Source organism: Canis aureus, chromosome 3, assembly GCF_053574225.1.
Source record: "Canis aureus isolate CA01 chromosome 3, VMU_Caureus_v.1.0, whole genome shotgun sequence".
Taxonomy (NCBI): Eukaryota; Metazoa; Chordata; class Mammalia; order Carnivora; family Canidae; genus Canis; species Canis aureus.
This window is the reverse complement of record NC_135613.1, coordinates 76,983,275-76,997,578: the sequence shown is the minus strand read 5'-3', so window position 1 is coordinate 76,997,578 and position 14,304 is coordinate 76,983,275. Positions and strand designations below refer to the sequence as shown.

General features: G+C 39.8%; 1 protein-coding gene across 3 annotated transcripts in view; it reads right to left on the bottom strand.

The window, feature by feature from the left end:
• Nucleotides 1-244: 244 nt before the first annotated feature.
• The window catches only part of LOC144311427 (uncharacterized), a 130,772-nt gene continuing 116,712 nt past the window's right edge, over nucleotides 245-14,304 (bottom strand). For 2 of the 3 annotated variants that reach the window (XM_077893901.1, XM_077893906.1), the window contains 3 exons: nucleotides 8,111-8,202; nucleotides 5,897-5,958; nucleotides 3,525-4,960 (listed from right to left, as the gene is read on the bottom strand). In XM_077893901.1, the coding sequence (XP_077750027.1) occupies nucleotide 5,958; nucleotides 8,111-8,202 (93 nt within the window). In that variant the 3' untranslated portion in view covers nucleotides 3,525-4,960; nucleotides 5,897-5,957. Of the gene's footprint in view, nucleotides 1,875-3,524; nucleotides 4,961-5,896; nucleotides 5,959-8,110; nucleotides 8,203-14,304 lie in introns of those variants that run through there. The other variant, XM_077893902.1, reaches the window with a different exon arrangement.

Sequence of the window (14,304 nt, the reverse complement as noted above, 5' to 3'; positions counted from 1 at the left end):
TTCTCAAGTATTTGTTTTTTGTACCTTCTGGGGGTTTATTAGCCTGCCAGTCAATGTGGAGTTTCAAAGGCCTGGACCTGAAGTGAAAACCTTGCAAAAAGCTAGCCACAGGGATGGTTAAACTGAGGTGGGTTGGAGAGAGGTGAGGCTCAAATGTCTGAGAAAGCAAGGACTCTGAGCACAGGGGTCAGAAAAAGGCCTTGTACAATGCAGGTTCTCCAAGAGGCAGACACGAAGACAAAAGTAAATGTGTAAGAGATTTATTGGAGTAAACATCCATATAGAGTAAGAGTTGGGGAGCACAAGGAAATGGGGGCAGTCTTCAGAGTGCTATGTTTGTCTGGTGCTTTTAAAGGAAAAAGAACAGACAGGGTTAGGGAGAAGATGCCAGCCAAGTTGATGGGGAGCCCTGAGCACAAGTTTGTTAGGAAAGAACTACCCTGGGCAGGAATAGCCCAGTTCTAGTTAGGGACTGTGACCTTGACACCAATGCTATGGAGGACCCAAAGGTGCAGCTGCTGGAGGTCAGCAGATGTGCTCTTCACGGCAGTTCTCTTGAAGGTAGGTCTGAGTGATTTATCTCTATGGTGTCCACAAAAGCCAACTTCTGTCAGAGAAGGCATTCTGAGTTGAGCCGAAATGCATCAAAATCAGAGGAAGTTAGAAACAAGTGAAGTGAATTGGGAATATTGTTATAATAATACTAAAATTATGGGGCACCTGGGTGGCTCAGGTCAGCTAAGCATCCAACTCTTGATCTTGGCTCAGGTCTTGATCTTGGGGTAGTGAGTTCAAGGTTAGTGTGGAGCCCACTTAAAAAAATACTAAAGTGATAAAGACAATTTCTGAAGACCTCAGGGGATATATATTCACAACTCACCCCTCTGACTAGTGGGTTTGTGCATGGGCCCAGCTAGCTTAGGAGCAGGGCAGAGTTTCTGATGCCTTAGGGATTGTCTCCAGTTCACCCCACCATACCCAAGAAAGAGAAGAAATTATTGTTCCAGTTCCCTGTGGTCCTCCAGGGCTTTCACACCACACCTTCTCCTTTCAGTTCTTACAAATGCTGCTCGTGGAATTCCAACACAATGCCCTGGACACAGGAGACACCATGCAAGTATGGTCCATGGTCTAGTACAGAGGCTAAAATCTGTCGCTTCCCAGGTGTGGTGGCTCCACTCAGGAAGACAGTCTTTATCCCTGTCCCTCCTTCAGCCTCTTCTACTGTACTCTGACTTCACTGGGATGCTCATTTAAGAATTTAAGCTGAATATTTTGGAACTGGTCTTGATGTAGGGCAAGAAAACTTGCTGGAGTTGGCAGATAATACAATTCAAGGGATTGGAACTCTGAGTCAATAGGTGTTTTCTTTGAAGATCAATACTAATAATATATTTAGTGCTATCGAACTTTATTAAATATGTATTGGTTCTTTTTATTCTCAGCTTAAAATCATTCTAAATGTATTCTCCATGCAAACGAGTATTTAGAGCTGATGAGCAAGTTTAGAGTCAGACTGCATCAAGGCTCTGTCTCCAAGCACATGGTATGTACCCAAGCTCAGCTTCAAGAGTAAATGAGGTGTACTAAGATGACTTCATATGGCTCTCGGCACACCTCCTGTTGGAATACTCTCCTGCTGACCAGGTAGTCACATGCCCTCCAAATGTCAGTGGAAATTGAGGATGTGCAGTGAGCACAAACTATGGTACTCTAGAAACAAGAGAAGTATTTAGACTCTGTCATTTTGAAAGCAGGAGGGCTTTTGATGAAATATAGCATGCACTTCTACAAGCAGCTGCATTTGGCTCTCCTTACAGTCCATGTCTGGCCCTCAGCTCACCTTTCAGGAGAACAGCTCGCGTCCATTTGATCTGAAGAGGAAAGACATGACTTTTTAATTACAGAAGTTAGGCTAAGAAATAAATGTATCTAAAAACTAAAGAGGATATATCTCATAAACTTTGAGATCTCTTTCAAGGCAAAAGTTCTAAGAGACTCTTAAGTAAAAATTTAGAAGGTAATTACCAGGAGTTAAAAAAAAATACAAAGTTCAAATTGTTCAGCCCCCACCCCCCGGCTTCCAGCAATGGGTTTAGAGAAGTTTATGCTCTGACCTATAGATGTGACTATTTGAATCTTGACTGAAATGACTCTTTTTTGGTATACAGCATATAACAGTTTCTATCTCTAGAAGAAAAGGGAGATGTATGCCCATCAATCTCTACATTTCATGGTAGTGCCTGAAATTTGGAGTCATTTCAATGAATTTGGGCTTGTGGTAAAATTATGCCTACCCCACCTCACAGGTGCAATAAATATGGACCTTGCATGACTAATATGAAGCTGAAATGTGTGTGTTGATACAAAACACTTGTTAATAGAATGTGATAGAAAACATGGCAATTCCCTCCATTACCTAAAGACCAGAATCAGAATGGGTTTTGTCATCTTTATGATTCTCCTTAATCTAAAAGGATGAATGAACTGGGATCTATGGAGTCATGAGAGACTCAAGTATAACCAAGAAGAAAAGAATAGTGTTCTCTAATCCCAGAGCATTATCTACTCAAAGGGAAAAATCATCACCACTCTATTCCCATGTGGCACACCTCTCTAAGAGGGAAAGCAGGCCTTACTCACAGAAAGGAGTAAAACATTCTCCACATATAGCTGGCAGCTGCACTAACACATGGTTCCAGGGACAGATTACATAATCCTGGAGCCAACAGCCAATAGTGAGCATCAGCTCTGAGAGATTCGCAGAGAAATGATGTTAAAGCTTAAAAACCATTATACTGTCTCTGGAAGAATGCCCAGAGAGACCCACATGATGGCAGAGAAGGAGCTAAAATAGAACAAGTTTTTTAAATGAACTATATCAGTAATCTATTGCTGTGTAACAAATGATGCCAAACTCTGAGGCTCAAAACAACAATAAACAGTATTTCACAGCTTATGTGGTTCAGAAATCCAGGAGTAGGTTAGCTGGGTACAACTGCTTTGAAGTCCCTCATGAGTTGAAGTCAAGGTGTTGGCTGGGCTGCAGTTAGCTCTAAGCTAGACTGGGGAAGGGTCTACTTCTAAGATCACAAACATGCTGCCAGGGCTCACAGTTTTCTGTAGGCTGCCTGAGTGTCCTGAGACCTTAGCAACTCCCTTCCATCTCCTTAGGGCTGCTCAGGACATGGCAACTATCTCGTTTCAGAGCGAGGGAATCCAAAGGGGTTGGGGGTGAAGATGGGAAATTCTTTTGAGACAGGAACCATAGTCTTTTTATAAACTAATATTGGAAGTGACATTTCATGTTTTCTACCCTATTCTACTCACCAGAAGTGAGTCATTAAGTTTAGTCTACACTCAGCGGGGAGGGGAATTAAGCTCTACATCTTGAGGGAAAGTATAGAAAGAAGAAGGTTTACCAAAGAAGGTATAGACATATCTTTAAAACCATCACATGCATTGAAAGGAAGAATTCAATTTATTATTTTTTAAAGATTTTATTTATTTATTCATGAGAGACACAGAGAGAGAGAGAGAGAGAGAGGCAGAGACACAGGCAGAGGGAGAAGCAGGCTCCATGCAGGGAGCCTGAGGTGGGACTCGATCCCGGGTCTCCAGGATCACACCCTGGGCTGAAGGCAGCACTAAACCACTGAGCCACCCGTGCTTCCTGGAAGAATTCAATTTAAAAAACCAGTGAGCTTCTTGGTGATCATGCTATGAAAGATCTTGAATGGACAGGAGACAATAAAATCAGAAGGGACTCTTATCTATTCCGAATAAGAAATTGGCGAGATCTCAAACTGTCTAGATGAGCCTAGAACACACAAAACACATTTTCTTTTCTCTCTGGGCACAGAGCTAGAAGCTACATTTCTCAATCTCCTTAAAGGTATCTGGGACTGTGAGACTGAATTCTGGCCAGTGAAAGATGGGCCTACCCTTTCTAGACCTGCTCCATAAAAATTCCTGCACATCCTCTTTTTTCTCTATTGAGTGGAGATACTAACTGGAAATGACTCAGGCCGGAGCCATAACAGAAAGGACCTCAAAAGAGCACTTGGACATTTGAATCAACGTGAGCAAAGATAAGCTTTTATTTTATTTTTTAAAATCCACTGGGAAAGCTTAGAAGGCTGTTTGTTATAGCATCTAGCCTAATTTATTCTAATTTACTGTCTTTTAAGTGGTTCAAAGTTAGTAGATGAAATAAGGTTAAGTCTACAAGATTTACTGAACATGAATCAATATGATTATATTCATCGAAGGGAATTTAAAGAAATTCAAGAACAAACTTGTGAAAGCGTTATTTAAAACATCTGCTGGGCCCTATGACTGACAAATTGTTAGTGTTAGTCTGATTCTTGGAATGCACTCTGGGAAAAACACCAATACATTTTGCTTCCATACTGATTATGATCCAGAATCCATTATAAAGCCTGATAAGATTGCAGTGACGATTAACTGAGGCAACTTATGTAAAGTATGTAGAAACCACACATACTAAGTGCTCAGTGAATGCTAGCCATGATTACTATCATTGCTGGAATTTTTGCTATTTTGGAGAGGGACATTAATGCTTTGCTGGTCTCCAATTTTTTCTCTTTGGGGAGAGATCAATAAGGCTATGGATAAGATAGAAGTAAAGATTGTAATTAATTGAAGAGTCAAAGGGCCACAAGCATCTGAAGGCTTGACAGAAGCTGGAGGAGTCACATCTAAGAAGATTCACATAGCTGTTGGCAAAAGGCCTCAGTTTCTCACTGTTGGCTACATGGGCCTCTCTATGAAGTTGCCTGAATGCCATCACAGCAGCTGGTTGCTAGATGAAGTACAGCAAGCAGGAAACCGCAGTGTCTTTATGACCTAGTTTATAAAGTGGCACACCACCACCTCTACATTAAAGATGAGACACCAAGTCTAGACACTCAAGGGTAGGGAAACAAAGCTCCACCTCCTGGAAGAAAAAATATTGAAGAATATAATACCATCATGCCACCATGGTGTGTGATTCATAATTCATATACATAAATCAACACAACTTTCCTAACAAAATACTTAAAAAATATAATGGGTTTTAAAAGAAAAAGGAATTGGAAGATATATCAAAAATATGAGCAATCAATTCATTTTTTAAAAATATTTTATTTGTTTATTCATGAGAGACACACACAGAGAGAAGCAGAGACATAAGCAGAGGGAGAAGCAGGCGCCATACAGGAAGCCTGATGTGGGACTTGATCCCAGGACTCCAGGATCACGCTCTGAGCTGAAGGCAGGCGCTTAACCAGTGAGCCACCAAGCGTCCTCAATTCATTAATAAAAGAAAATCTTGATAGTTAATAAGCATATGCTTAAATGCTTAAATTTTCTAATAATTAGGGAAATTCAAATTAAATGTGATACTCTTTTATACGCTTTCAGATTGGAAAAATGTTGAAGTTCCACAATATCAAGTGAAAGCTAGGATATGGGACATCGGAAACTCTTACACATAGCTAGTGGAAGTATATCACCTTCAAAACCACTTGACACTATCGGGTAAGTTTGATGGTAAATTATCTAAAAACCCTTTATTTCCACTCCCAGAGAAATTCCCTTGTGTACAAAGAGATCTGAGTAAGAATGTCCCTTAGCTCACTGTTTCAAGTAGGAAAAAAAGAAAAAAAAAAAAAAAAAGAAAAAGGACACCCTAAATGTACACTTCCAGAAGGATGGGCAAATAAATTGTGAACCACTCACTCAACATAATGAATGAACTAGAATTATACATATCAATATGGATGAATTCTCACAAATATATTGAGCGACAAAAGCAAGCTGCAGAAGAATACATTTATGTAAAGTTTAAAAACATACAAAACAATTCCATGTGTTGTTTAAGAATACATACCTATGTAGAAAAGTCAAGAATGCATAGGAATGATGCACACCAAATGCAGTTAATGGTTACTTCTGGAGGGGAATGAGAAGAATGTGGTAAGGAGACATGTATAGGGCTGCAACTTGTTTAGCAATGTTTCATTTATTAAACTAAGTGGTGGACACAGGTCAATATTATTTATGACTTTTAAAATATGGTTTCATAATTTAAAAAAGTTCAAAGAAAATGTAATAGAAGGAAACATCCCATTTAAAATACAAGGGAAGATGGGGCGCCCGGGTGGCTCAGTCGGTTAAGCATCTGACTCTTGATTTCGGTTTAGTGGGGAGTCTGTTTGTCACCCTCTCCCCTTGTTCCTCCCCCTCCTAAAATAAATAAATAAATCCTTAAAAAATAAAATACAAGGGAAGAAGCTGAAATAACTAAGAATTTAAAATAATCTCAGAATGAAGAAGTGATACATTTAACTATATCTTTTGGCATGGTAAATGAAATATAAATGAAACATAAAGGAGAATAAAGCTGAGGAAAAGAGTCTTATATTCCCAAAGGCTAATGTCTTTAATATAGGGACAGTTCCTTGTTAAAAGTCATATGACCAATAACCTAGAACAGTAATAGACTAAAGTCATCAACTGACAATCTGCAGAATTATAAATAGTGTTTAAATATGTGAGAAATGCAAGTGGAAACCATGAATTACTATGTTTGCCAATTAGGTTGTCAAAGATGAAAAGGTTGGTGAGGATCTGAAGGAGTCCCTCTCGTGTTGTTGCTAGAATCGTATGGGAGTGTGTGTTGTCAGATTGTTTACAGAGGGGCATCTGTGATGATCTATCAAATTGTAAAGAGCCCACATCCTTTGACCTAGAAATTCCACCTCCATGAATTTTTCCTGGTGATATACCTGCACATATGGGAAATGATTTATTATATTGTTTGTAATTGCAAAAAAAAAAAAAAAAAGCGGGGGGGTGGGGAGAGCGAATTAAATATCCCTTGACAGGAGCTTTGTAAAATAAAATGGGTAAAATAATAGTGAAAGGGAATAGAAGGGAAAGGAGAAGAAATGGGTAGGAAATATCAGAAAGGGACACAGAACATGAAGACTCCTAACTCTGGGAAACGAACTAGGGGTGGTGAAAGGGGAGGAGGGCGAGGGGTGGGGGTGAATGGGTGACGGGCACTGAGGGGGGCACTTGACGGGATGAGCACTGGGTGTTATTTTGTATGTTGGCAAATTGAACACCAATAAAAATAAATTTATAAATAAATAAATAAATAAATAAATAAATAAAATGCATTGAGTTGAATTCTAGGTAGTGGTTTTAAAGTGGGGTTGCCTCTATGTGTATATGCGGAGGGAAAAAAAGAGCCTCAAGATGAATTGTAGAGCAAAGAGGGGATGGTGTAGAATGGTGTATATGCTACCATTTACAAAGGGAAAGAATAGTGTACATTTTTGCTTCCTTATACACAGAAAATTCCTAAGGGAGATGTATGGAACCAATAAACATGACTGCTGCCTGTCACTCCCATACGGTAGTCGGAGAAGCTCGAATTATGTAAGCAAACAAACAAAAATAAATAAAAACAAACTCTAAAAAACCTAAAAATTCTGACTTAATTTAGTACCAAGGTATGCATTTCAGAGTCCACAGTGCTTGCCATCAGAAAAGAGAGGAATATTGCTGATGTGCAATCCTGGCCCTAATTACTTTCTTGCTAACCTCTAAACATTTCCCCAGAAAGGTCCTGCTACACTGCCAGTCGAGGGGTTGTGGGGGAGAGAAATGGGGCTTGTTATTAAAACAGCCCCACAGATCTGATTGGCATCCTAGAACTGCTTACCTTGTGCTTCCTGAGTCATTTCTAATGAGGGATAATGATGAGAGCAAGGTGGGTAGGTCTCCAGTGGGGGGTCGGGAAAGGACACCAGTGGAGACCAGGTCAATTTTGATTCATTGCACGTTGAACTTTTCACTTTTCCTTCCTTTGCACATTTATAGCCATTAGCAAGGATTCTGGGAGCATCGCAAGCACAAGCTAGTTGGCAAAACTAGATACTTTGTGTAGGTAGCTTGGAAATGGAGATTTAGGTGGAGAGAAACAATGTCTATCCTCAAGGAGATGCCATGGAATGGATGCTCCTGCTCTCAGGGATAGAGGGCACAGAGGGAGGGGACCTATGAGGAAGGAGAGGGAAGACAGGGCAATCCTTACCAAAATATGTAAGAATAGCATTTGGCTGTATGGCGAGGGAAGTGTAGAGTGAACAAAGCTGGGCGAGGTTCATCAGCAAATGTCTTGTGGCGCTGGAAACACAAGAAAAATTATGTAATGTATTACATAGTCACCAGAAATGTTAAATACAGAACCTTTGTTGAGTACATCCAATTGGGCAGGCACAGTTCCAGGTCTTAGGGATGCATCAGAGAACAAAATAAAGTCTTGATCCTCATGTTGATTATATTCTAGCAACCAGGGCAAGTGGGTGAACACAGAGAAAACAGATGATACACAAATAAGAAAGCAAACCTACGAGATAATGTTATGTAATGAACCATCTAAGAGTCAATTTACCTGAAGGGAAGACAAAGACAAGCAGTAGTATGAGGGTAGAGGTTATTTTAGATAAGAGATCAGGAAAGCCTCTCTGATGAAGTGGCATATGAGTAGAGACTTGAGGAAAGTTAAGGAGAAAGCCCTAGAAATACATGATGAGCGAAATGATAGGGCAAAGGCCCTGAGGCTAAAACATGATTTTTACTACACAGATGAAGGAAAAACATGCAGAAAGTAACGACAATGAAGCAGTTGAAACACAAAATTATATATTCCCTATGATTATGTATACAGAGCTATATATCAGAAAAGACAAATGAAAAATATAAACTCTTATAATGTTTCAATAAGGGGATAGAGATGAGTGTTTCTCAAGGGCAAGCAGTGTCTCGCAATTCAAGTCTAGTCTGACCATGCTCCGTATGTGTAGGATCTAAACAATATCTGATGAATGAATGAATAAATCACTGCGATTCTTTTGAAACTATCATTTAAAAAAATAAAAGAAGGTGGCTATTTTTGAAAAATTACATTTGTGATAGCACATGGCATGGTGGAGTTTGCCAGAAAGATGCAACGTCAGCTCTGGGCCAGCCCAAGATTTGATTAATTGGGCACACGGAGCTAAATTTTCCGGATGACCTAATGTCAACTATAGCTGTGTACCTGCATCATCTTGAGCAAGTCAGAATAGCTCAAGGAGGAAGGTGTAGTTATTCCAATGATGTCGCCCCAGGACATTGGGGCTCTGGGAGAGTCAGTGTCTAGTCCATGGACACAAACCAGTAGATGGTAACACTGAGCAACAGATCTCTGAGTCCAAGTTCAGAACTCTGACAACCACAGCATGGGGAGATCTACTCTTTATCTCTTCCTTCATGGCAACAGCTTTCTTTTTCTTTTAATTGAAGTCTAGTTGACACACAGTGTTACATTAGTTTCAGATGTGCAACACAGTGATTCCACAAGTCTATACTTACCCTGTACTCACCACAAGAGGAGCTCCCATCTGTCACCAAGCAACCCTATTACAATACCATTGACTGTATTCTCTGTGTGAAGCCTTACATCCCTGTGACTTATTCATTCCATAACTGGAAGCTTGTAACTCCTCTCCCCTTCACCCATTTTGCCCAACCTCCATCCCCTCCCCTCTGGCCGCCATCAGTTTGTTCTCTATATTTATGGGTCTGTTTCTGGTTTGTTAGTTTGTTCATTTGCTTTGTTTGTTAGATTCCACATGTAAGTGAAATCATATGATATTTGTCTCTCTCTGTCTGACTTATTTTACTTAGCGTAACATCCTCTAAGTCCATCCATGTTGTCACAAAGGGTAAAATCCCATTCTTTTTTATGGGTGAATAATATTCCAATGTGTGTATATCACTCATCTATTGGATGGACACTTGGGCTGCTTCTATAATCTGGCTGTTGAAAAATAATGCTTCAATAAACGTAGAGGTGCATGTATCTTTTCAGTTAGTGCTCTTGTTTTCTTTGGGTAAATACCCAGTACTGCAATGACCGGGCAATAAAGTAGCGCTATTTTTATCTTTTTTGAGAAAACTCCATACTGTTTTCCATAACGGCTGCATCAATATCCATTCCCACCAACAGTTCCTTTTTTTTTTCACATCCTCGCCAACACTTGTTATCTCTAGTCCCCACAGTTTTTGAGTACAAATTCACGCTCCCTAGTATTCTCAGTGGTCCTTAATTTTCCCAAACCCTCCAAGTGTGGCACTTCATGGGACCTGTTCCCTCTTCCATCCTCATCTCTGATCTTAGTGACTGACCCTTAGCAGTTCATTTCACTTTTCCCGGTCTCACTTTTGTCATTTTTTTGACAGACATAACTATGTGTTGGAATTGTGGTGCAGAGTCAATGAAATCATCCAATCAAAGTCTTTGGATCAGTGTCTGATATATATGGCAGATATTCAATAAATACTGGGTGAATCTATTTGTGGCCAGCTTGTGTCTGGGTCCTGCTAATGATTGACTAACCTGATAAACGAATCCTGGATTAGTTACCAATGATGATAATAGCATAAAATATTGTGCCTCCCCAATACCACTGACAATTTAACATAACTCAAATTAATTGCTGATGGTGCGAGGGGCCATCACAGCTGCCATCATCAACATCCCTTACCTTGCTGTTCACCAGGAAGGCAGCCCATTTGTCCAAAATTCATTACACTGTGACTTAGGCTCAGTGTAAATCTAACATGTAGGTTGACTGTGATAAATTGAATAAAAACTTCTAAGAAGAAACTGGTCTGCATACACATAGCCTCTAAACTTAAGGTTCAGAAAAAAATAAATGAAACACTTCAAAACACTCCAGAAATGAGTCAGTCTCATGAGCCATGTTCTCTGAAATCTAGAATTTACCTTTTTATACAACAATTTTATTTTTTTAATCATAGTGACACTGAGAGCATAGATGAAGAGCCTAAAAGACGAGTGTCAAGGTTGCCTAGAGTTCTCCTAACAAAGTCCCATACACTGGAAGCTTAGAACAACAGAGGTTTATTGTCTCCTAATTCTGGATGCTAGAAATCTGAAATCAAGGTGTCAGCAGGACAATACTCCCTCTGAAACTTGTCAGAGACTCCTTCCTTGCTTCTCCTAGCTCCCTGTGTTTGTCTGCAATTATAGCCATTCTTTGGCTTGCAGGTGCCTCACTCCAGCCTCTGCCTCCCTGGTCACATGTCATTCTCTTCCCCATGTATCTCTTCTCTTTGGAAGAACAACATAGTCATGTTAAATAAGGGCCCACTCTACTCCAGTGTGAACTCAACTAATTACATCTGCAGCAACTTTCCTTCCAAATAAAGTCACATTCTGAAGTATCCAGAGTTAGGATGGCAACATATGTATTTTGGGGGAACACAATTCAACCCATAACAGTGTACCCACTGTACCTTCCTTGGGGCTTAGAGTGATGCAGGGCCAGAGAGCCAGGCAGGTGATTTTAGGTTTTAGTTGTTGCAGAAGGACTGTGCTTCGTATCCCAGAGCCTGTGGGGCATTAGAGGGCTAGAGGTCACTTCTCTTCTTTGTCATCATACAAGGCTTGTCTCTGTAGATGCCCAAAGTCTCAAGCTGGGCTGTCCCATTCAGAATGTCCTAAAGCCATAGTGTACAGCTTTTGGGGATCAAGCTTGGTGACTCTTTCTATTTCAATAGTCAGATTTTTTAAGGCTTTTTTTTTTTTTTTTTTTTTTTTTGAGAGAGAGAGAGCATGTACATGCAGGGGGATGAAGAGGGAGAAGAGGGAGAGGGGCAGAAACGGATTCCCTGCTGGGCTCAGAGCCTGCCATGGGACTTCATCTCACAACACAGATATCATGACCTGAGCTAAAATCAAGAGTCTAAAGTTTAACCAACTAAGCCACAAGGGACCCCCCAATTTTTTATTTTAAACTTGTGTATGAGAAAAACATGAAGTGTGCTAAGCACTGATTATCCTACTTTTATTAGGTTGAACCACATAAAGTTTCCATCTTTATAGATGAAAAATTATCAAATATTGGTGATTTTACTTAGTTTGACCTCTGCATACCTTTAGATGCTGTCATGGATGAGTGCCACGTGGTCCTGGTTATTTAAATTGGTCCCCAATTTAAAAGTTAGACTGAGCCCAATCCTGCCCTTATAGCCTACTAGGGTACCACTGAGAATTTATGCACCCTACTTTATCATGTCCAACAACCCTATGAAAGGCACACAGTCAGGAAAGAAGCAAGGGTTTGGGGATTCAGAAGGATCTGAATTCAAATTACTTCTTTATTTCTAAGGTTTGATTTTCTGGGGCCAATTATTTAGGTTTTCTGTGTTTTAAATTTTTTTTGTTTGCAAAATCGGGATAAAACTTTGTAGAATTATTGTGAGGATTAAATATATAAAATATGTAGCATAATATTTATTCTATATAAGCATGTGTATTATATATAAGCATAATATATAATACATGTATTTTTTTTGTATGTGTATATATATATATAACCAACATGGAGTAGGTTCAACAAATTTTGATTCCCTATACTCATGACTTCCATGAGTTCTACTATAGTCCTTAACAATCCCAGGAATCATTCAGAGACAAACTGAGGCAATTGGAAAATCTGTAGGCCTGATGCAGGTAATGAAGATTAAACAATAATGGGACAGGGGCACCTGGGAGGTTCAGTTGGTTGAGCATCCAACTCTTGGTTTTGGCTCAGGTTCTAATCTCAGGGTCATGAGATTGAGCCCTCTGCTGAGCTCTGTGCCCAGTGTGGAGTCTGCTTGAGACTCTTTCTGCATCTCCCCTCCTGTGCACACTCTGTCTCTAAAATAAATAAATAAATAAATAAATAAATAAATAAATAAATAAATAAATATTTTTAAAAATTAATAATGGGACAAATAAATAGACTGCTTTGCATCTACCCTGTTCTTTTGGAACCAGCCTCAAGGACCATATCTTGAAACTCAGTTACTGAGAGACTACATCATTATGTAATCTTTTCTCATCTCACAATAACGAAACTCCATCTGAATTGCATACATGATACGGCTGTGTTTACACTGAATGTCATTTTCCAGCACACTAGTTCTCAACCTCTTTTTCGTTGGGACACAGATGATATTAACATAAATTAGCATATATGACCCGCTCTCTCTTTCTGGGCTCTTCAGAGATTCTTTAATTCCCTGTAACCACTCCTTTCATTCCCATTCAAGAAAACATTTTGGAAAGGAGATGATGAGAGTGACGCTATAGGGATAACCTCCCTAATTTTTTTTCCAATTAAATTTTCTGCAAACTTTAGCAACTTATCAACAAATACTGCTCTTGCAAACCACCTGAAACTTTTGGGCAGTATGATACTGAGGTTGACAATCGGTCTTCTAAGATGTTATTATCGTGACCATTTGGAATGGTTAAAATACTCCAAAGCCACCAAGCAATTCAGATCCAAGTAGACAATTGCAGCCTCCTACATCTTATTTATATGCTTCTAGGTGCTGTGACCCTGAGTAAATGTACAGTCTGGATAATTTTCTGTGCACACTGAACAAATGGATCTATTTCAATGACAGTGTGTTGGCACAAATGGTACTCCTGCCTCCATGTCATAGAGGCAAAGCAATGAGGTATAAATCAGACTACCCCAGGCTTCTTGTTTTCTAGCATATTCTATATGTGCAATACTGCTATTGATATGATCAATGCTCTCTAACCACTAGAAGCAGTCTCCCACATCTTTAGGCACTTAAGTATTCTATTCAGCTAATCTACTCTCCCCTTTGGTCAAAGCCATTTATTACCAATTATAAGTAATGTGACTATGGGGGATGCTACCTGGGGCCACTGGAAATCTGCCATGGTTTATAGCCCTTGGAACAGACTCAGACATTATAAGTTTAAAAACACACACACCACACACAACCAAAAAACAACATTTTAAGCCAAACGCAACCCTTTTATAATTGAAATTATAATAAATCACACCTCCTATATCTTCCTGGAGGGAGGACACTGCAAAGGTTTGCTATCTCTCTCTCTCTCTCTCTGCCAAATTGCTTCCTAATAAGGAAGAGAGATCAATAAAAAGGACAACTGGGTCTCAGCCATGTTCAGGGCTGAGGCAGGGAGCCTAAGGTTTGGTTAGTTCTTAAGACATGGAGGTCAATCATAGGGGTAGAAAGAACAAAAGGGAAAAGCAGATCGGAGCATATTACTTCTTAGCTTTAACAATCAGTGGCTCCCTGTCACCTCTAAGGTAATGTGCTCACACTAGAGCATGCTATATCTCTAAGACCTTCCAGAATCTGCTGACATCTAACATGCCCCTCTGC